Source organism: Barbatula barbatula (genome assembly GCF_947034865.1).
Source record: "Barbatula barbatula genome assembly, chromosome: 3".
In the NCBI taxonomy this organism is placed as follows: domain Eukaryota; kingdom Metazoa; phylum Chordata; class Actinopteri; order Cypriniformes; family Nemacheilidae; genus Barbatula; species Barbatula barbatula.
In genome coordinates, this window is record NC_136764.1 from 19,151,933 (window position 1) to 19,176,820 (window position 24,888).

A 24,888-nucleotide genomic window follows, 5' to 3' on the forward strand; every position below is an offset into this window, starting at 1 on the left:
GAGTTAATCCAATCATAGCCCGTTGGAGGCATTGCCTCCTCTCACGTGACTTTTCTCCATTCTTTTCAATTACCCCCACTCAAACTCACGGCACGCTTTAGGGGTTATATGTAAAGTCAATGAGCTTAGAGGAGGCAAGAGTAACGCTGCCTCCCTTTGGATTTCTTTCGAGCGGGGTCGCTGTTTCACACTGTTTTATACGTTGATTGATCTCATATTTCGCTTAACACATTCTATCAGCTGTCCTATTTTATTTCTGAACTGTTAATAATATTGTCATTCGATTAATTTCGAGGGGGAGGGGAGGCACCGCCTCCCTTGCCTCCTCGGAGGAAACGCCCCTGCAGCATACATACATACATACATACCATACCAGCATACATACATACATACATACCATACCATACCATACCATACCAGCATACATACATACATACATACATACATACATACATACATACATACCAGCATACATACATACATACCAGCATACATGCATACATACATACCATACCATACCAGCATACTTACATACATACATACATACCATACCAGCATGCATACATACATACATACATACATACATACATACATACATACATACATACATACATACATACATACATACATACATACATACATACATACATACATACATACATACATACATACATACATACATACATACATACATACATACATACATACATACATACCATACCAGCATACATACATACATACATACATACATACATACATACAAACATACATACATACATACATACATACATACATACATACATACATACATACATACATACATACATACATACATACATACATACATACATACATACATACATACATACATACATACATACATACATACATACATACATACCATACCATACCATACCATACCATACCATACCAGCATACATACCATACCATACCATACCATACCATACCAGCATACATACATACATACCATACCATACCATACCATACCATACCAGCATACATACATACATACCATACCATATCATACCATACCATACCAGCATACATACATACATACATACATACCATACCAGCATACATACCAACATACATACATACATACATACCATACCAGGATACATACCAACATACATACATACATACATACCATACCAGCATACTTACATACATACATACATACCATACATACATACATACATACATACATACATTACCATACCATACCAGCATACATACATACCATACCATACCATACCAGCATACATACATACATACATACCATACCAGCATACATACTAACATACATACATACATACATACATACATACATACCATACCAGCATACATACCAACATACATACATACATACATACAATACCAGCATACTTACATACATACATACATACCATACATACATACATACATACATACAAACCATACCACAGTATACATACCGTACCATACCATACAAATATACAAACATACAAACCTTACCATACCATAGCATACCATCATACATACATACAAACTATAGCATACCAGCATACATACATACAAACCATACCACAGTATACATACCATACAAATATACAAACATACAAACCTTATCATACCATATCATACCATACCATACCATACCATACCATACCATACCATACCATACCATACCAGCATACATACATACATACATAACATACCAGCATACATACCATACACACACACACACACACACACACACACATACAATATATTTTACAGATTGATCAATTATTCTTTAGTGTTAAATAAATGAAACCATAGGAATTCATTTATCCTATAGACTTTGCAGAATGATAACTTTCACAAATTAAGTATGCAATAAAATACTTCTTGTATGTTTAATACTTTATTTAAATACTCATCAGGAACCAAAGATAAACTACAAGTTCACAGTGGAAATAAACAACATTCACAGTTTACAGATTGCTACCAGTTACAAAGTACAAAGTATTTTTTGTAAAATAAAGTGGATTTTAACTTGCCATGGTGTTTGGTTAAGCTCTGTTAGGAAGAGAAACAATGAGCTCAATTCATTTGAGCTTATTTTCCCAATGGCAAAATAAACTGCATAGAAAGAGCAGTCATAATGATACAAATACAACTATGAAATAAAAAGGGAAAATATCATGATCATTCCGGATGATTAATTTATCACTTGTTAGGTGTTTTGACACATTTACTACTTGAAGGGTTACTCCACCCAATAATGATCATTATTTACTCACCCATAAATGTGTTTATGTAATTCATGATATCATTTTTATTTTTGGGTGAAGTATCGCTTTAAACGTAATTGAAAGATTGTACATTTAAAACAGCAGATAAAATAGGCTACAAGAACACCAATTACTACATACAAATAATGCGTGAAATGATTTCTTACTAAAAAGGCAGCGGTAGAAACCTTATCATACTCATATACATCCTTGTAAATGTGCAGATTTAAATTCACTTAATAGCCCACATTGGACCAATGTTAAAGCATTGTTAACATTTTATTTGTTGTATGGCATTGTAAGTGCACATCTATTAACATAAAATGAAATCAAAATCATTCTAAGAACATTCTCCACTAATGTGAAATGTTGCAGATTGATGCCAGGCTTGAAATGTGTAGAGAATGTTGCTCCTTTAGGTTTAGGATAACGCTTTTATCAGATACAGTTTATCTCCCTGATGACTGGTAAATATGGGGGCCCTTTTGTAATGTTCCACCAATTTCTCCATTGAGCTGAACCTGCGCTGACCAATGCAGTAGAGTTCATCTTTTTGCTGCACCTTGAAATGTTTGTTTTTACACATTGCCTTCAAAGAAATGGAAAAGTCATTTGGCTGAAAAGCAAAAAATAAAAAGTATTATTCACAACAAAGTACAAATGGAAAGTCAGAATAGCTGCATACATAGAAAATAATTATGCAAAATTCCATTCATACCATAATAACTGAATAAAAGGCTGCTTTGGAGGCAATGACGTCATTTATGTAAACATTCTCTGTCTGGAATGTCATAAAGCTGCTATTGGATCTGTGTTTTTGTGGCTTTTTGCATTGTTACTTACAGATTCATTAAAAAAAGAACATGGCAGTTGGGAAAGTATGGCAATAACTAAATGTGTGATGACAGATTTACCGTAGACTCGCTGTCTCTGATGAGAAAATCACCATCCACACCCCTCTGGTTCAAGACCATCTCTGCCTGGTGTCGTGTCACTTTGCCATAGTACCACAACTGTCCTCCAAACTTTCCATTTATACAAGGCCTAATGTAATCATAGTTTGAAGTAGGTGGTCCGGAGATTCCCAGTTCATTATTAGATGTCTGTACAACTGTAACATAGTTCTTCGGCACTAAACCCACTTGGCCATTTTGTTTCATGCACTTCCACCATTCAGGGTCATTCTCTGGTTTTTCCAGCACATCCATAAGTTCATCTTTGTCAAAACTGAGCTCCTCATCATTACCGGAGCCAAAATGATAAAGTGCTTGTACGGTTTGGAGAACATGAGTACCATTGTTATTGTGCCCAATGGGGGTCAGTTTTTCTTTATAAGTGCCTCCTCTCATTGTTCCATGTACCTCTTCTGTGACGTAATTGGAGGGGAACCATCCGGAAAGGCCTTTATAGATTCCTCGCCACCATCCGTCGCTGCACTTCTCCATGACGATGACCTTTGTGCCCTTGACCAATGAAAGTTCATCCTCACGTTTTGCAGTGTAGTTAAACTTGACCAGTGCTGGTAAGTTGAGGTCATAAAGTCGTTCATCATTGTCAGTGTATTTATCAGCGGTGGAGGGTAATTCTTTCATGCAGCTTTTCTGCTTTGCCTTTCCAATCCCTGCAAACAAATGAAGAGTGATGTGTTGTTAGCATGTTAGCAAGAACATGTTTCTTTTTTTTATCGTGGGTATTGTGTCTTAAACTTAACCTTTGTATCCATGATAGGAAGGTTCTGTTGAACACAAAAGAAAATATTTTGATAATGGTGAGAAGGCAAACAGTCCTCTGGCACCTTTGTAATTTATTATACTATGGTAGTCAATGGTCCCACAGATCAGTTTGGTTACAAACATTCTTCCAAATATCTTCCTTTGTGTTTAGCAGAACAAAATTCTTTAAACAAATTTGAAACCACTTCATGGTGAGTAAATGTAAATGCGCGTTCACGAGAGCATTTCTTCTTCGTCTTCTTCTTGGACGAGAACACTTTATCGCATGAGTATTAGGTTTGTGCATAGCTGACTCTCGTCCAAGAAGAAGACGAAGAAGAAGTGCTCCTGTGAATGCACTTCATACACTGACAAGACTGAGGAGAATATATCAATTAAAGTCGGTATTTTGGTTTGTTTTTCGCACACAAAGCATTCTCGTCGCTTCATAAAAATGTCTTTGGCACTTTTCTGGACCTTGGCAAAAACTGACACCATGATGTCTATGAAGAGGCCTGGAAATCTCTCGGATGTCACCTTAATATCTTAATTTGTGCTCTGAAGACGCCGGAAGTTCTCTAAACATGTTTAACGCCATGTGGGTGAGTAAAAACTTCCCCTTTAAGTCAGAAAATAATCAAATACATCTTGCTAATAACTAATATAACACGTCAATCATTCCCGTTAACCAGAAAATGGGAATCTCCCCTCCAAATGAAAAGGAAATCTAATTTTTGACCAGCCATGCACTTAAACAGGAAGAAAATGCAGAAGAGTGATAGCAACATTTCCTGTATTTCAATGCTGTCACTAACAAAACCTCACAATATACTCTTCTGCTATTCAAAGTTAAACTTTTCAAACTCATTTTACAACAACCCACAAAGACAGCGTTCTTAATTACCATGGAAACCATGGAAAGACAATATCATTGATAAATGACGATCATGTTCATCTGTGACGTAACTCAGAGAAGTAAATCAAAACAGAAAATGTGGACGTGTGGAAAAGTGAATGAACAGGCGAGTCTTTATATGAAGTGACTCAAGGACATAGCTTGAGGCACTGTATCCTGCTTGCTTTTGTTTCATTTCCTCTGACGAGCAGAACATCGGCACCTCAGCTTTCCAGTCAATTTCCACACGCGAAAAACCATTCAAATGTAGAGATATGGTGGTGGAATTCTTCCTCAAGAACAGAAAGGAATTTGAAAGCGTATAGGGCCTGGTGTGGTACCACAGATCTATATGAAAACAGAAAATCTTGGGAAGGAGGAGTGCAGAATAAAATGAGTTTGCACACTATATGTACTTTAAAAATGGGTTTGCATGTCGGTAATTTCCTAAGAAACGTATAGTGCATGTTGGATTGCCCTAATTTTTTTGTCATCTGTGCTCAATATTAAAAGAGCCTAGTCGTGGTTTTCAATAAGCTGAATATGATTATCAATGTAACGTGACCCGTGGCAGTCCGCGCAGCCAAAACGGCCCGCCTTTGTTTCTGTTCTGCTGAGCTCACTCCACCAATGACATCATTAGACAAATAGCCTCCTCACAAACACAACTAGTTTCCAAAAACTGTCACAAATGGCAGCACCATTCATTCTATGCAGAATGCAACATATGGTCATGCAAATAAAAACCTCTGAACTTGGGCGCACGTTTGCTGTCCTTTGACCTCCCAGCTGTTTTGTTCTTTTCTTTATCAATCGGACAATAAGGAACTATATATTTTACTCTGTGATTCATTTACCGCAGACCTTCTGAATGCAAACATCACACACATTAAACTTCTGTATAGAACATGAGGCATTTTTCTTTTGTGCTTGGTGACGCCTCCGTTTGGTATACAATAGCCTCTCTGAACTTCCATGGCATACTAATACACAGAGAAAAAAAGAAAGGCAGACGTTGAGAGCAAGAAAGAGCGTTGGCAAGAAGCCATCTGAGCAGCCAGTCATTTTTCCCTTCTTCTCCGGGAAGCTGAATGTTCTAGTGCGTGTATTCAACGTATTCAAAGGGGAGCAAACAAAACCAAAATAACAAAGGCAAACGCAAATAAGGAGGGTCATTTTCTGACATACTCTTTTCATTGCGCTTTATGCAAGCTGCAAATCGCTGCTGTGCTTTTGTTCTTGAGGTTTCACTGTTGTCCTGTACAAACTTTTCACTGTCCACTATAATTCGGAATAAAACACTCTGAAATGCTCAGTGTGTTACAAAGGATACAGAATAAGATAATAAATGGAGAAACAAACACACACGCACATTCAGAGGCCTTCATTATTTTCCCCCTTACATCCTAATGTGTTTCTGTGCTTGAAATCTGTGTTGAATTACAGAACTTCCGGTCCTTTACAGAGCAGCTCAAGTTGACAGTACTGGAGATGGGGGGAGTGCTACGTGTGTTTCTGCTTTGATTTTTTAGAGTGTCCAAGTTACACTCTTAAAAATAAAGGTGCTTAAAAGGTTCTTCACAGCGATGACATCCTGTCAAAGGTTCTTTACCTTCAGAAAAGGTTCTTTATGGAACCATTCTGACAAAAAAAGCAATTCTATGGCATTGTGAAGAACCTTTATTTTTCAAAAGTAGGGCTGGCTGCTATTTCCTACCCCTTATGGACAATTTATAGAAAACAGAATGATTTTGAAGAACCTGGATGTAGTTATGCTCTCCTTTAAATTCATGCAAACTTAAGGTGAGGATTCAATGTTGTGTGTACTTCACAGCCTGTCATTAGGCACTTTTTTGATGCACCATGAGAGTGAAAATAATTTTTGTTTTGAAAACTATAGAATATGTTTGATTACCTATTATATAACATATTTAGAATGAAAAGTTGTGAATGAATGTTAACACAACAATTACAAAAGATAACAAAATAATAAATATTATTCAAATTGTTGTACTTAAAAACACTTTTTCATTTTAATATAAACTATATTCAAATCGCTGTTTGGTTTTCTAGTAAATCATTCAAATCGAAGTTGTCACTTTTTTGTTCCTTAGATTTATTCATTTATGCACTTTTAAGAAATAAAAATAAACACTGCTCAGACCCAAATTCTGGCAACCGTGTAATTTAAAATGGAATAGAAAATAAAATAAATTTACTTATCAATTTACTTTGACATCCTGGTGTTGACCTAAAGTTCAAGTAATTATTCTTAACTTTTCATCTTCCCTAAAAAACAGACATAGCTGATGTTGACCCAGACATAGCATAGTTGTTTTGAAGTTCTTTTAGAAGAAGCACACATCTTGATTAAAAAAAGAAACCTAAAAGCAACAGTAGTTATTTTATTTCTTCATAACCCTGTGCATTTACTGTCAGTGCATGTGCAGTCAGCTTTGAACTCCTTATCCGCCCTCTTTTCAAGCTTTTCAAAACAAACATGTTTTTCCATTACAAGTAAATACACAAATTCCCATCTATTGTTGACACATCATTCAGAGAAATTGTGCTTTCTTCAAAAGAAAAGTTGTCAACGCTACATGCAAAAAGCACAATGGCAATAACTGTTCAATGTGTAATATTCAGTCATTCAGAGAAAATAAAACAGTACTCACGAAAGAAGTGTTTAAAAAGATTTGCCATATCCATTACGAGCTCTGCGAGGACTGCTCCCTCTTTCTGTAACAGAGCAGCAATTCCATGTGAACTTCCTGAAAGTCCAGAGTTATTGACAGAGCAGCTCTCCACCCCACCCACATGACCACTTTTAGCCAATCGGGTGTCAATGGTTCTTTTCTGCAGACTCTAAAGTGGCTGACCGGGCCCCACACACTAACTGTATAGAAACTCATGAGACTCTTGTGACATTACAGACAGAGAAATATCCAACAAACAGACCACTAGAACACTCCCAAGATTACTATCTTTTATATCAAGGAACTAATAGTAACCAATGACAGAATTTTTGAGATTTTAGGGTAAACAAACTGTTTAACTAGTTTAACTACTTAAAAGTCTTTTATCAATAATTTCATAGCTGATTTAACATTTTGTGTAGTGGTGGCACAAGCAAGTTTTCATAGTTCTCTCAGGTCTTTGGCTTTTAGAGTTGTTTACAATCCTGCAGAGCTCTTGAGAAAGATGAGAGTATCAACTGCATCTCTGGAACACCTGGTCCACTGCACAGGGCTGTAATTTTAAGAGAATGAGGTCACAGTTACAGCTACCTGGACTGCATCCTGAACTGTTCAGTGCCCGAGAAAAGGACACACACACGCACACAGTCTGCTGTAAGCAACATCCAACCTTTAAAGAAAAAATTATGAAAACAGAAGGAGAGAGAGAAATTGGTCTCTTAGAAGTGTGTACTGCATAACTAAATGATGAAATAGCAAAATAATGTCTCCCTGCATCAGACATTATTAAATCCCATGAGACCACAGGAGCTGAGGAGCTGTCAAAAAACAAAATGTTTTAAAGGAAGATGGGTCTTTTAACAGTATACTTTTTTGACAATACACATCAAAGGTCAAAGAACATACAGGTCGAAGGACAGTGCCAACTTGGCAAATGTACATGAACTGATTTACACCAGTCTTTTGATAGGCAGGTTGCTTTTGACGTACTGTTTTCCCAAATATTCTACTGTTAAGCCCGCCTCATGATGCTGTTGGGCTGGTCAGTTGCTTAAAGAAAGAGCAGTGTTTTGATGCGGCAAAGTGTTTACACTTTTTAGAAATATCAGCCTATTAAAGGCTTATGAACAGCTGCCTCTTAAACAAAACAATACTTTACTTTAAGAATTTTATAATCAAACAAACTGGCACTACCGTGGGGGATTCTTTTCTTTGTTAATCTGTTTATTAATTGTAACTTTCAGAATAGTCAAATCTGCTCTTAGACATAATACCTTATGTTCCAGTCAGTGTGCAACAGACATGACAAACAAATCATTTTAAAGGTCCAGTCAGTAATATCTAGCGGCAAGGAAGCACATTGCATCTCACTCAACCACTACCCCTCCTATCGAAACACTACGACGGCTGACAGAACATGATTACATCTCACAGACAGTGTAAATAATGGAAGAAATAACCAAGCACTCAAAAACAATGAGGAAAATATACATATTTGAGTTTACATTACAAACATGCTCAGATAGTTGCATTGTGTATTTCATCAAAGACAAATTGAGTGACAAAACTGATTTAACATTTGACTAATACCAATGATACTGGTCTCATAAGTAATATTAGATGTTTAACTCTTAAAAGCATCAGATTAGCAATTTCAGAAAATGTTTGTGAAGAGACAATGGGTAATGCTGATACAATACGTTGAACAAAGAACAATAAGGCATTCTATCAGCAAACATCAGCAGCCAATTACCTCATTGTTATCAATTAAGAATGACCCCATGACCACATCATTTATTAACTGCACTTATGAAAATGTTCACAGGCTATACTTCAGCAAAAAACTCAATCATATTAAATCCTATACAAATCTGCCATTACCTATGTTCTTCATTTTTTTTAAATATCCCTGCTTGTTATAGTTGTATTTGATATAATCTGTATATATATTCTGTATTTTCTTATATATATTTTTCTTTTATTCTGTGTTGGAGTTATTTGTATGCACCATGGGTCTGAGAGTAACACAATTTAAATCCTCTATATAAACTCACCTAAAGGATTATTAGGAACACCATACTAATACTGTGTTTGACCCCCTTTCGCCTTCAGAACTGCTTTAATTCTACGTGGCATTGATTCAACAAGGTGCTGAAAGCATTCTTTAGAATTCTTTAGTCTATTCTTTAGTCTTGCAGTCGATGGAGATTTGTGGGATGCAAATCCAGGGCACGAAGCTCCCGTTCCACCACATCCCAAAGATGCTCTATTGGGTTGAGATCTGGTGATTTTGGGGGCCATTCTAGTACAGTGAACTCATTGTCATGTTCAAAAAACCAATTTGAAATGATTCGAGCTTTGTGACATGGTACATTATCCTGCTGGAAGTAGCCATCAGAGGAGATGGGTACATGGTGGTCATAAAGGGATGGACATGGTCAGAAACAATGCTCAGGTAGGCTGTGCCATTTAAACGATGCCCAATTCGCACTAAGGGCCTAAAGTGTGCCAAGAAAACATCCCCCACACCATTACACCACCACCACCAGCCTGCACAGTGGTAACAAGGCATGATGGATCCATGTTCTCATTCTGTTTATGCAAAATTCTGACTCTACCATCTGAATGTCTCAACAGAAATCGAGACTCATCGGACCAGGTAACATTTTTCCAGTCTTCAACTGTCCAATTTTGGTGAGCTCGTGCAAATTGTAACCTCTTTTTCCTATTTGTAGTGGAGATGAGTGGTACCCGGTGGGGTCTTCTTCTGTTGTAGCCCATCCGCCTCAAGATTGTGTGTGTTGTGGCTTCACAAATGCTTTGCTCCATACCTCTAGCATCAACAAGGCATTTTCGCCCACAGGACTGCCGCATACTGGATGTTTTTCCCTTTTTACACCATTCTATGTAAACCCTAGAAATGGTTGTGCGTGAAAATCCCAGTAATTGAGCAGATTGTGAAATACTCAGAACGGCCCGTCTGGCACCAACAACCATGCCACGCTCAAAATTGCTTAAATCACCTTTCTTTCCCATTCTGACATTCAGTTTGGAGTTCAGGAGATTGTCTTGACCAGGACAACACCCCTAAATGCATTGAAGCAACTGCCATGTGCCATGGTTGATTGGATAATTGCATTAATGAGAAATGGAACAGGTGTTCCTTATAATCCTTTAGAGGAATGTAGATGTACTGTATGTGGCAGAATTGACAATAAAGCAGACTTTGACTTTGACTGAAATGTTTTCGCTTAACTGCTGGACTATTGCATCATTTGAACTTGCAATCATAAGAGTAAAACATTTCTAAATTGCCAAGTATCAGAAAAGATGGGAGGATCCAATCGATGTGTGTTCTGACTCAGTATCAGCACTGATGTCAGGTCTCCTTACATTGAACTTCTGCTTTTGAAAGCTGTTTTAGACATGTTTCACATAGTGGACATGGTATCATTTGTCAATACTTTGGACAAAACCAGAACTAAAACAGAACAGGACTGAGGACAGGGATAATTTAGGGACTTCCAAAGCTAAAGACAAAATGCCTGCGAGAGATAACAGTGCAAGTGACATATACAGGTAGGCAGGGGGGGTTCGGGTGGTTCGAACGAACCCCCCCTCACTGCCAAAGGTCGAGAATTTAAGTCGGTTTTTTGGCGACAATTCGCGCAGCGTTAACCAATCAGGAGCTTGCTCTAGTAGGGCCGTGAGCAAGCGTCAGAATATTGGCTTTCAGACCCAAAGTTACTCATAGCCTAATAATTTGTTAAATTCATAGTGTACCATTGCGATAAAACTGACGCGCTAAGCATCGAAAAAAAGAGACGACAAAATGGCCAAGCGGTTGGGAAATAGAGTGGTTAATTAATATGCATGAGAAAATGTTTTGAATTTGAGTAGCACTAAACTATTAAATATTAATAAACTATTATACCATTAGGAGGCATAATAAATACATTTCATATCATAATTAAATCTCCACAATAATTCAAGTAGTGCCTCCGGCCCATGTAATTTTCTGTTACAAACGACCCGGCCCCCCATTAAAGACAGGGAGAATTATATGGCCCTTTTCAGAAAAAGTTTGGGGACCCCTGTCTACAATATAATAGCCATATAAACGTAGCGTGATTATAATAATAAAACATAGCAAAGAGGCATTGACAGAGAGTGAAGAAATTATGATGAGAATAATTATTATTAATATTTCAGTAAAGTTCATTAAATCTATTCTGTTGTTAGTGTGGTCTTTAAACTTATGAACTGTGTATGGACTGACAAAAGTGTTACATGAGGAAGCAATTTGACAACAATGCAATAAATATTTTAGTTAAGATACCAGCAGACAAGCTAATCCAGCAGAAATGAGTGCATACAAGGTCACCAAAATGAAGTATTTGAACCTCGTAATTAAATACAAAACGAGGAGAAAAACTGCAAAAAGGTCCACTTTTTGAAAAAAAGAACCTGGCTACGGACCTGTACACTATACAATTATAGGATTATTATACAAGGATATATATTAAATGGTTTTCACCATTTTTCTTGTAAATGTGTTGTCTTGTTCTGTAATTTGATAGTTTTTGACCATATTAAAAAAATTAACAATATAAAAAAGAAATCTTGTTAAAAAAATTGACATTTTCTGGCAGCTGGGCCGGAAATTAAAAAATCTAAAACATATATAAATATATAAAATAGTTATTTTTACTTAAAGGCTTACACATTGTTTTCAGTTCTCTCTTCCTTTTAGTTGCTTGTAATTCTTTTCAAAATAATTAGAATTCAGTAAGATCCAGAGAAAGGTACTGCTAAAAATCAAAAGTCCATCTTTGAGTCCTGTTCTGAAGTCTACCAAGACCACATCTGCATCTCATGAGGCCTGTGAGAGATCACTTCTCCACATTCACAAGCTCTTATTACAGTGAACCAGCAGGCTGCCATTCTTTGAAGCAGTTACAACACCGATTGTAGGTTCTTGAGCCAAGCCTGTTGATTTATCTAGGGAGGCAATACATGCTGGACCGTGTTGGTGATAAAGTAAACCACAAATGTTAAAGCTACTACATCAAATGATTGATATTTAAACTGGTATGTGATGTGGGTGCAGGTTTGATAACTATTGCAAATAGTCTGCATGTTGTACTTTAAGTATTGATAAAAATATACGTTTCCACTTTGTACTAGTTTCATGCAAGTCTATTGATTTTAATAAAAAAAACTATTAAAAAGTACATTCACAACTTAAATTGAAATGCAAAATATTTTCTTTTTATTTGTGTTTTACTGTATATTTTTATTGTATATAATAAAATATAAATTCACCGGTTGTACAAGTTGTATGGTCTTTAGTTGATCCATTTCTGCCACCTCTTGGATAGTATAGAAAATGACAATATAACAGAGCAAACATTGTGCAAGCAACACTGATAGGTTCTCATGGAAATGCACTCTAAACTGATAAATGTTTTTATTCATGAGAATATGGGTCTTTGAAAATCTAGTTGCATTACTATTTGATTATATTTAAACAAACAACAGATACAAAATAGACAAATCTTCACATTCAGATTTCATTGTAGTTAAAACGTTTCTCTTTTTAGAGAAACATTATTAGCAATCGCCTAAATGAACAAATATTTTCATTAAGTGATTATTCCCCAGGAAATTAACGTTTGAACTGTTTTTAAAGGACCTTGTCTGCTACACTCAGAAAATAATGTTTTCTATATTATATTATATAATGTTCTATATTACTGCTGTTGACATGCTGTTAAGTTCAGAATTCCTTTTAAACTGTATCACATGACATCTTATGGGAGCAGAGATCCCTCACTTTTGTCAGATCACATTTAAACTGACTGTAATTCAATCAGTCATCCCAATATATGGGAATATACTGGAAAATATAATTAAATTAAATAGCACATTTCCATATATTGGATCCAATTGCTTATATTTTTCAAATATAAGAAAAGCAGCAATTCCTTATGTATTATTTAATATATTGAATTATATTAACAGTGTATATTATACAATATATTCTATATATTTTCAAACATATATTACATGTATATATTGACAGTACATATATAGGAAAATATGTTTTGCGCAAGGCATGTTTTGTCAACAGCTCCTCTTCCCAGATTAAATCTACGTAGTACCAACAGGGGGCACACTTGACCTCACACATTTAGAGAATCATTTAAATGGTGCAGGTATATTGCAGGCATTTTCCAATGTATAGACCAACTTGTGCAGCAGAGTCTTTTTTATTCTATTACTAAATTGTAATCATATTTAAATGAATGCATTGTGCCTAATAAAACATGACACACAAAACACGTTTGACAGGATAAAAATAATCACTATCCACTTTTAAATTCACATAATACAGTAGTCAAAGACAACTTCACAAATGACACTTTATCAATGACATTAAGATATTTTTCTTAAACATTCGTGAGAATCTCAATCACAGATGGACAGCATCAATTTAAGGCTTGAAAAACAATATACTTCAAAACAATCTATCAATAAATAATCATTTGATTGGTGAGTCAAGGATTTCTTCATATTCCTCTCTTTTGCTCTTTCCCACCCAGTAAAGCTTTACGGCGGTCAGCACAACAACACTTATAATGATGATGAGACCCCCGATGATGTCATAGACTGAGGGAACCATACGGAGAACAATAAGCTGCAGAAGCATAGCGACAACTATTTCCATGTGCTGCACGGTGCTGACAAGCGCAGGGTGGAACTTGTTGAGAGCATAGTAAACCCCCAGGAACGCCACGGTGGAGCAGATGCAGATGCTGATGAGATACCCCCACGTCTCTGCATCCAGCGGAATAATGGGCTCCTGTAGGATGAACATTGTGGACAGCCCCCATACCATTCCGGTCCAGCCGAAGGTGAAAAGTGCTACCCACATACTCACCTTTTCTTTTATCGCCCGATATATGATCATAGAAAGGGCGGCCATCAGGCCTGCCATTACTGTCATGGTGTATCCAAAAGCCTCTTTCCAGAAACCCAGAGATTTATGCTCTCCTAGAATGTTAGGAATCATGACCAAGCAAAGACCAAAGACGCTACTGATGACCGTCACCACGTCTGTCATTCCCAATCGCTCATCAATGAGTAAAAACGCCAGTACAGCGCTAAAGACTGTCGTGGTGGCCCTCCACATAATGGTGCCATTGCTGGGTGGCACGATGGCAAAGGAGGTATACGCACACGTAATGGAGATGACGTTGCACACGCCATAGAGGAAGAGCCGCAGTCTGTAGCCCTTGGGTCCAAAGGCGGGCTCCTTATAGTAAGACACAACACAAATGGACAGGATCTGGATGTCAGAACGGATGAAGAGAAGCTCCAGCGATGGGACCTTCGAGCGGTCGGCAGCCAGACGCGTGAGGAGAGCCACGCAGCCGTGAGCCAGAGCCGCCCCAAACAGAGCCGCCCAAGTCATGCGTGAGGAGAACACCGAAGCCTCCCCAAAGCTCTGCAACTGACCTCCCACCCCTTTTTCTTTCTGATCCCCAGGCTGTTTGGAAAAAGTTCTGCCAGACTTGCTGGAAGTCAGTCGCTTTCTGTCTGAGGTCTCTTCCACAAATGAGCCAAAGTCTTCGAAGGAGGGAGCATCTTCGTAACCCTCGTCTCCAGGTTGGGGAAAGTGAGTGGCGTATTTGACCGTGACTGTGTTGGGGTGGATTTTGACTCTCTTCTTGGAGCCAAGCAAATGCTTTGACGGTGGCTCGTCCATTTTGGTAAACCAGATGTGTCAAGTAGCTCCTGAATGTGAGGGGAAGGAATTGCACACAGATAATTCATAAATAGTATTAACTCTAGTAAAGCTTATATTCAATATCTCACTACATAATTTAAGCATGGCACATATGACAAGCTTTCTGGTATACAGAGTGTGTCTGGATCTGTAACAATAAGTTTTTTTCTCTCAAAATGATTGTAACCTACATAGGCAACTGCAGACTGTCTCTATGGCAAACTCAGTCGTAAAGCTTATATCCAATATCTCACAACATAATTAAAGCATGGCACATATTATATGACAAGCTTTCTGGTATACAGAGAGTGTGTTTGGATCTGTAACAATACGTTTTTTTCTCTCAAAATGATTGTAACCTACATAGGCAACTGTTAGACGGTCTCTATTGCAAACTCTACACACAAATAAGTCATTCGGTATTGCATTTGTTCATTTTACATCTATATTCATTTCAAATGAGGGAGATGGTATGTATCTATGTTACTGCAATAAGCTATACATTTATAGGGACCATAATGTGTGTACCATATTTGAGCTTTTTTAAGCACATGGTTTATGACAAGGACCCTTTATTCATGTCGCTTGACGCAAAAAGCAGTAGATGATTCGGTGAATGACATTTGGCTTCTGATCAAAGACCAGAACCGATCGCGCGCATTCTCCGATTTTATGAATGAAGCAGCTGTCAGTCTCTAGTACTACACAGAGCTCGACGCATCATCCTTTAATCCAACATGAAAATATTCCTTATACGTCTAATCATATAGATTTTACATGAAACTCTTTACGGATTTCATAACCACATGGGGCATATGAATGGGAAATCTGTTTAAAAGCAGGTGCGCAACGACAAAGAAAGCCGATTTTCAACTGAACATCATCTCACCTGTCCTCTCAAAAACCTCTCACCATTGAAGATCCTCGATCGACTGTATAAGATCCTTTGATGATTGCTCTATTCGTAAGTCAACATGTTTAGTCCTCACGTGTCTTACTGTACGCGGAGACGTTCATGGATTTCTCTGCATGGATAACAGGGCACATCAGCTGGGTTCGCTGTGACATCACACCGGATCGATCCTGAAGATCTCAGATGATGTGGAAGCGTGCGTCAATCAGGGGGAGGAGCGTGTCATTGACGCAGTACAACTTTATCTCACATCGTTTGAATTACATGTCATGATTCCATATAAACATTTGAAATGTCTTCTTATGATCGCACCATTTATTAAAAAACACTTGTTTTTCAAGGAGAATTTCAAGGCAAAGTGGGTAAATCATCACACAAATGTAATGTAAAGAATGCCAATGACATCCAGACAAGGACCCCAGTTGAATTTCCATATAGCTGTTACCATAAAAACGGCTTTAAATGTAAAAGTTAAAAAGCTTTAAAATTAAAGGTAGCATGTTATATTAATTATATATTATTTATAAAATGATGTCATATTATGTAGAAATTGTTAAATCATATAGCTTTAATATTAACATTATTGCATTATGTTAATTGCAAACATACTGCATTATTATAGGTTTATGGAGCAAATAACTCTGTGCACTGTTGAGACAAAGAAGATGACAGCAAGCGTACTTCAGTGGTATAAAAATAAATACTGTACACTGCCCTTTGCAGCCTTTTAAACATGCATTTCAAATGCGATCATATTTAAGAGTCAAGAAGTGCATCATTTATATTTCATGATACGATGTGATCCCTGTGACTCCTGTTAGCATAATGATGGGAGATCTCAGCAGGAGCATTGACCTCCCAACAACTGATTGGTATTCTGATAGCTTTTTCAGAGACACAGTTGTGTTTGCAAATTCATTTTAAAATAAATGTGGAAAAAGTAAAGTAAAACAGTTAAGTAAAGATATTGTAGATCGTTGCATTTCATGTCATGTTGAGGATAATATTAAAGTCCAATTAGTTTTTCCTAAATGTGTTTATCGTACAAACAATTCGATATCTTTATTATTATTTGTTGAGTGTTGAGACTTAATAATAAGAATAACACACAAGGGCCTGTGAAAACAGCAAGGCCCTGTTTCCATAGTAACCACATGAGCGTTCACCAGAACACGCAGTTCAGTCTAGAGGACCGTCCATTTACCTTTAAGTGTTATTTAATGCTCAAAATAGCCAGTGTGTGACGCTCCCTGAATAAACACTATACATGTGAGCAGATTCATACATGTTATTAACACTACATGGTCGTTGGGACATCTGCGAACATGACTCGCCTAGTAATTTAAGATTTTTATGACTCAGACAGGAAGCTTGATGACTTCAGACGTTCCAACGTCTTTTCAGTGTTCTAGTTTCATTGATTTCACATTGTTAGGGTGTATCAGAAAATGTCCTCAGCATCTCTGTTTGCCTCTTATGGATTGATGTCCATTTCACTCCAGTTTTTCACGACATTGTGTCTCAAACAGACAGATCAAGGACACATCCAGGCTCTTTTCTTCTTTGAGCTGTGTTGGGAATGATTTATGAAACTCATTCTACAGGCACCAAGAAAAGAAACAGAGTTGCCTATACTAATGTAATTATCTCCATGAATGTGCTTTCGCACACTTGGGAATACATAAGTGAATGAGCATGATTTATGCTGTGAATTTGTGAATGTTGTGGGATTTTATTACGTTGTTTCCAATTTGTACCACGTACACCAAGTAAAGGTAAATGGAAATGGGTTTTCACTTATTTTTGGTTAATTTCACTAAATGTGTTAACTTTAGGTTTTGCATTTAACATAGAAACACAGATAAATATACTCCAGCATGTCTTTCCATTCAAATATTGTTTTGATGACATAGGCCATAATGCAGCATTAGCCAATATTTGCTCCTCCAAAACAGAATGGGCAAACTGGCTTACGTGTTCTGAGCTGATGTTTTTTAGCTGTTTGTCGTAGTAAATGCAGTTTGGTGTATTTTCTGCAGTTTTTTACAGCTTCTGATAAAACACAATTTATTAATTGTAAAAATCAACCATTAATTTCCAAAAATTAAATCAACTAGCTCTCTGAAGAACCCAGCTAAACATTTGTAGTAGTTGTATATCTGGGTGAATGCAGAAAACCATGATGTATTCCTGGAAAGTGAGAGAATAACCTTGTCAGAAAAGGATAACAGATCTAAAGCAGAACTGGAGTAACAGAAGATAGACAGAAGAGAGGGAGAATTAGATTTATTCCAGAGAAATACACCCTTTTCCACAAGACAAATAATGTTTGGTATGCTGTATGAATACAGGCCTCAATTGAGAAGAATTCTAATAAATGTTCAAAGCAGTTGAGTCAAAGAGTTCCCAGGAAAATGAATAAATCAGGCAGGTTATTCATGTTTTTCTGAGCACTCACCAGTCAGTTCACTTATTTAATTCATTATCCAAATAAACGTGGTTGAGTAGATTTTTATAGGCCTAAACAACGTTGCACAAGACATTCGTTTATTATTCCCCTTCCTGCATCACTTTAACAACTGTCGTTCTTCTCTGCTATTAATGATCCATAAGCAGTTCATTCTTATTCAGAGATCAGCTCACCGTCTCATTGATTTCAACAGGATTAAGAAACATCAGATGAGAACGAGATGTATTTGCGGCCATGTCCTGACTAACCCAGTGTGACTCAACATATTTAACACACAGATTTCCGAGGGTTTTACAGGGCAAGTTGGTTAAACCAGACTATATGAAAAAGAACCAACCCATATTCACTGCCTCTTTCTGTTTGTTTGCACTGCGTAAACAAGAAAGCTGTAAATGAAAGCCCTACTTTCTCTATTTGAACAGCTCACAATAAAACACTGCTTTTCTCTGTTATTTAAAACCATTAAACATCAGATCACTCTACTCACGCAGGAGTATATATTGAAAGGCTACAGCAGGAAAAGAAGCGATGCATTAGAAACAATAGTCAAATCTCCTTCCACTAAACAGAAAATATTTGTTCTTTTATTCATCACTGGATATACTGTATTTATCATACATAAAGATTTTAAACAATGTCGTATGATTTGTCTTTATTATATAACTATAGTATATTGTTTTACATGACCATAGGTGGTCAACTAATGTTTACATTTTAGCAGATACTTTATATAGTCATATAAAAGTGGTTCTGATGTGTGCACATGTAATCCCTGGGCTTTTAAGAGAAGTCTATTCAATTTAGTCAAACCTCAGAAAAACCTATAGATAACGTTCTCTGAGATGAGTTTGACATCATGTCAGTCGTTGTCACATTTAAAGCATAGAGAACAAAATAACCCTCTTCTGCTCATTGATATCATGCTGTAATTGTTAGTGCAAATATAAAAATACAACCAATTTCCTGTAATGCAATGCTTTTTTTCCTCATGGAACTGAAATCTAGTCAAGCAAAAGCCTTTTTGAGTCTTTTAATCCATTCACAAGAAGGAAATGAGCCCTTTGTTACATCACATCTAAGCTGTCTGTTTCAGTAGATTTGTCAACAGGACAGAAAACCGAAATTGTCCAGTGATTTTATTGGGTCTCTAACTTAATTGAAGGAATTATTGACCAGCGAAGTTCCTTTTGGAAAGAACTTCTCTTTGGACTACAAATGTAAATGTACATTTACAATGTGTAATTCAAAGGGTTCCCAGTGGCCTGTGTTATGCACCATTTGTTTATCTCCGTCTCAATAAACCTTGAAGAGCTTTTTCCTGTGTATTACACAGCTATCAATAATGAAAGACCGCTTGTGTCTATGAGAGACCAAGTTGATAGATTTTCAGCAACCTCTTAGGAAAATACATCATACGAGTCACAAGCCACATGAAAGAGCTCTCTGACAACATGATTGTGAAATGCTGAAAGATGACGGATGACGCGTTACGGGAGGCTGGAGATTGGCCATCAGAGTGTTCTCAACCTCATTATTTTTTATTGCTGCAACACCAGTGAAATGGAGGAAAGTGACACAGCTACTTCAAGAGCTCAGGGAAAGGTTACGTGCAGTAAAAAATTGAGCTACACTAGCTGCTGGACATTGCTTTTTGATAGTCCTTGTTTCAAAGGCATTTTGCAGGGATTGTGTAATAAAGGAAATGTTAATGACACTGTGCTTACATAATCACACTGTACCAGTTTTATCAGCTTTTCTCATAGTGCTTGTAATGTTGACCTTGCAGAGGTAATCACCTTTGTGAATTTATGGACAGCCCTGGTAATAAATCTTTTTTGTAAACCGTGTAAATCAATTACACAGTCTGTCATGAAAGGCGTGGTGGAAGAACCCAATTGCACCTAAACCTAAGGCTATGCCATGACTCCGCGCTGCAAGACCAAGAATAAGCATGACATGATAGCGGAATCATGACACAGTCAGCTTGACAATTTTCTGTATGTGAACTGTATGGACAAATAATTGAACTCAGAAAAACAAAATATGTTTTGATCATTGAAATACAAAAATCTGGTACATGTGCACAATCCTTTTGTCTTTTTAACACACACTCCTTAAAGACAAAACTTTAGAGATTAATAACAGAAATTCTTGTTCTACCAGTAAATGTTAGTCATCAAAGCCAAAGACTGTTGTGGCTTTACTGACTGCCTATGATCATCCTGTTTTATAACCTAATCTGCCTTTGAAATGGCAGAGAATGTTCATGATTAACCATTAAAATAAAGCATTAAAACTGATCAAGCAATCATAGATCAGATAGACATCAATAGTCTGCGAAGTCTATAGGTGTGGATATATGTATGGACAGTATGTGTGGTGAATGTATGTGCGGATGTAAGGATGTATGTATGTGCGGATGTATGGATCTATGTATGTGCGGATATATGCATGCTTGTATGTATGTGTGGACGTATGAATGTATGGATGTGCGAACACATGCATGTATGGATGTGCGGATGTATGTGCGGATGTGCGAATGTATGTATGGATCTGCGGATGTATGTGCGGATGTATGTATGTATGGATGTCCACATGTATGTATGTATGTCCACATGTATGTATGCATGTATGTATTGACGTAAGGATGTAGGACAAAAATAAGCGACCACTCCAGTTGTCTTTAAATTATGTTGTATTAACCATGTTCGGGAGGAGCACTTGCAGATAACTAACACGGCTGGTTAACATAAACCAATCTTGCCAATTATCCTATTAGCCCGTGACCGAAATCACTAATACCCATAGTGGGTAACAAGATAAGATAATAAGAAACCATGGAAAGAAACAAGGCAAGGTAACATGAGGTTAAGTAGCGAACAAGAAACAGCCCTTTGACTAACTAAAAAATGAAAGTTGAAAATTCAAATAGCTTGTCACTGAGTCAGGTATGGCTGTGTGTTTCCACCTACTCTTGCTTCCGCCCACTATCTGTCTCTCAAAGGAAGGAAAGCAGGGGATAAACTATCTTCAAGGACTTTTGGCCAAGGTAATTACATCCCTCATGTCAAGTTGCTATGGAGACAAAGAGGAGAGCAGCAATCAGAACAAACATTTACTGAAGCTGTTGAAAATGGCTTTGTTTAAACTGATCGTGTCTTCACTGAGTGACAATGAATTTACCGCAAAATATAGATTGTTATTACAAATTGTATATTTAGAATACAAGGTAAATGCTTCTCTCATTGAAGTACTTTACAGGACGGGTGAAATGTTCAACTGTATATGGAGTTATGTTACATATGCCCTAATTGTAAATATAAATAGATTTTTACATTTTCTTAAGAAATAGTGATTGACACTTTTAATAGGACTATGGAGCTGAACTCTCATGTTTCCATGACATTCTTGTACCTAGATACAGTCTGGATGGCATGAGTTTAGTGTCAAAGTACATCTATTGGAAATTCTTGCCCATTTTCTCATTTACCAGACAAAAAATATGTTTGATTGTTTAGAAAAATAATAGCAAACTCCCTCCCCATTAAGCTTCACAACTTGAAATATAATTCATGAAAACAGCACAAACAAGAGTTAGACCTTATTCTGTATATGAGCAACACACTGTATAATGCATTAGCATCTATTAAATATTAAATAATGATCAATGACTCTGAATGCTGATCGCCAACAAAAATAACCTGCTAGCCAGAGTTGTTTTAATTCCTGTCTTACCCTCAAAGGAGCAAAGTGTCCGTATCGCTCAGCAAATGTGCTCAGTGAAGATATTATGATAGTGAAGTACATTTGGATACATAGAAAAGCCCTTCAAAACGTGTGTGCTCATCAGCTGGGCTCCCATCGGTGACTCACTCTTTCCACCACTTGTTTCCATTCCCAGGCCTGGCAAATTCTCTTTTGTCCTGCTCATAAATCTGAAGACAGTCTAATCGGGTTGGACGACTCAAGCCAGCATTAGGGAGATATGCTTGTATTCAGATGTCTATATCACATGCACGTTTTTATTTGTTGACTTATTCTCTAGTAGTGATATCTCAAGATCTATAAAATGTATTTTTAGATTTAAAAGTCCATAGGATTTTAGCACTTTTCAAATATTTTCTAATCTCATTGGTTTTTATCTTATTGTTTGGGTAGGTTATGCTTAAAGTTCACCCCAAAATGAAAATTCTGTCATCATTTGCTCACCCTCTTGTAATTTCAAACCTGAACAACTTTCTTTCTTCTGCAAAAACAAAAAATATATATCCAAACAATGGGGGTACCCATTAACTTCTGTTCAGACATAATAACAATGCCAAAGTCAATGGCTGCCTTTGTTCAGTTTCTGACACTCTTCTAAATGTCTTCTTCCGTGTTCTGCGGACGAAGGAAAGTCATGCAGGTTTGAAATGAGAAGAGGGTGAGTAAATAATGACAGAATGTTTTATTTCTGGGTGAACTATCCCTTTAAAAGTATGATGTTTGTATTAATTGATATTTATTATTACTGAAAAGTAATACAAGAATATTCAATGAAAAAAACTAAAGGAGCCAGTAGGCCTTCGACAGGAAATACAATCACAGAACAAAGGAAGCAGAAACACTTGTTTGCATCTAGAATGAGATCATACTATCAAAATGATGTGGATTGTTTGCGTCGCTATGATCTGACGTCTCACTTGAGCAAATACAATTGGCAGGATTGCTTTTGCATCTCCAGCCTCTCCTTACAATTTGTGATGTTAACAGTGTGAAACATTAGCCGAGCAAATAGAGCCGTTACAGCCTGCTGCTGGATATCACTGCAGTGTGGGGTCTGCATAGTAGGATTTATCTCTTAGATTAGGATCTGTCCCCATGAAGACTCTGCGGCAGTCTTAAACAGCTCCAGAGAGAAGCTGCTCACGGTGCAGCCAGACAAGGTAAACCCCCTTACATCTAATGCCAGAGTCCTCGTGTGGCTATGCAGAGCTGGCAAGATGCAGAGAGATGGGGCATGAAGTAGACGTACACAGTGCGCTTTCAGAGGAACATGTTACCATCAGCAAGAGAGCTCTCATTGACTCATATGGATTCAGAGAGATCAATTAACCAGCCAAGATTATGTAATATAGATGCGGTCTCTTCTTTATACTTAACCGATCTATCCAGATTCAAATAAGCTACAACCCACATACAATTATTATCACATTCATACAACACGTCACATATATTACATTCATATGAGATACAATGTTTTAATGTTCTAGTTTATTTGTTCAGTGACATTTTGTTATACAGTCAAGTTATCATAAAATTAAACAACTTAAAACTGGAAGTAATATGAAAGTATATTGTTTATTGAACGATAAATCAACATGTGGAAATACATTACAAATGCTAGGGGGTTGTCCAGCTTAAGTGACTGTCGCCATTTAGACACTGTTATAATTCAAACCTTTGTGAAAAAGCTGCATATCTTGTTTTATCTACAATAAATTTGGATAGCGTCTGGTGGTCTGATGGGTTGTTTTCATTGTGACGGGGACCACTTATTTAATTTCGAATGACTCAACAACAGGCTGCAGGCTACAAGATGAGAGGTCAGTGTTGACCAAACCATAGCTCTAGGAACACATACATTACGTGATTAAGACATCTGCTAGTGCAGTTACACAAAGGTCACTATTGTCAATTACTGAAGAATCAAAGCTTTAATAAACACAGGCAATGTGGTTAACAAGATTTAATTGAAGTACAAGTAAAAAAAGTCAATGAATACGTGTCAAAATGTCCCCGTCATTAAAAACATTTATCAATACGTAAGATGTAATATATGAAATGTACTCAGTATTAAAAACAAATGTATCTCAGGTGTTTCACAGTAGCTCTTGAAATATCAGTGAAAGTGAATCTATAAACCGTAAGACCTGGCCAACTTCATCATATCTTTCGACACTATATAAAAACTCGTCTTTGTAAGAAAATAAAAAAGCATAACAGGGCCAAATTTGCTGTGTTTAACAATCTAGTCTGCAGACACACTGGGTCTGTATATGAGGGTCTCCTCCTCCCCCCGCCGCCCCCGGCACCTCTGCTGTTACCAACCGTGTCCGCCAGAGGGCGCTCGGGCTCCGGTGTCAACACGCGCC

General features: G+C 37.1%; 2 protein-coding genes across 3 annotated transcripts; both read right to left on the reverse strand.

Annotated features, from left to right (window-relative positions):
- Positions 1 to 1,892: 1,892 nt before the first annotated feature.
- nck1a (NCK adaptor protein 1a) lies at positions 1,893 to 7,641 on the reverse strand. 2 transcript variants are annotated; one of them, XM_079451747.1, is made up of 4 exons: positions 7,559 to 7,637; positions 3,988 to 4,011; positions 3,191 to 3,897; positions 1,893 to 2,892 (listed from the first exon to the last, which is right to left on the reverse strand). In XM_079451747.1, the coding sequence occupies exons 1-4, from the start codon at positions 7,590 to 7,592 to the stop codon at positions 2,698 to 2,700; spliced, it is 960 nt and encodes a 319-aa protein (XP_079307873.1). In that variant the 5' UTR covers positions 7,593 to 7,637; the 3' UTR covers positions 1,893 to 2,697. The 2 variants fall into 2 exon arrangements, with proteins under 2 accessions (XP_079307873.1, XP_079307874.1); XM_079451748.1 differs by lacking the exon at positions 3,988 to 4,011 and having other exon boundaries at positions 7,559 to 7,641.
- Positions 7,642 to 13,985: 6,344 nt separating this feature from the next.
- slc35g2a (solute carrier family 35 member G2a) lies at positions 13,986 to 16,450 on the reverse strand. The gene is made up of 2 exons (XM_079451743.1): positions 16,261 to 16,450; positions 13,986 to 15,379 (listed from the first exon to the last, which is right to left on the reverse strand). The coding sequence occupies exon 2, from the start codon at positions 15,348 to 15,350 to the stop codon at positions 14,124 to 14,126; it is 1,227 nt and encodes a 408-aa protein (XP_079307869.1). The 5' UTR covers positions 15,351 to 15,379; positions 16,261 to 16,450; the 3' UTR covers positions 13,986 to 14,123.
- Between the last annotated feature and the right edge of the window lie 8,438 nt (positions 16,451 to 24,888).

Excerpts from the sequence above, each read along its gene's own strand:
- nck1a (XM_079451747.1), bottom strand. The coding sequence starts at position 7,592 with ATGGATATGGCAAATCTTTTTAAACACTTCTTTC. Across the intron at positions 4,012-7,558 it reads TCTTTTTAAACACTTCTTTC|AACCTTCCTATCATGGATAC; the intron begins GTGAGTACTGTT and ends TGTGTTCAACAG. Across the intron at positions 2,893-3,190 it reads TCAGAGACAGCGAGTCTACG|CCAAATGACTTTTCCATTTC; the intron begins GTAAATCTGTCA and ends TTTGCTTTTCAG.
- slc35g2a (XM_079451743.1), bottom strand. The coding sequence starts at position 15,350 with ATGGACGAGCCACCGTCAAAGCATTTGCTTGGCTCCAAGAAGAGAGTC.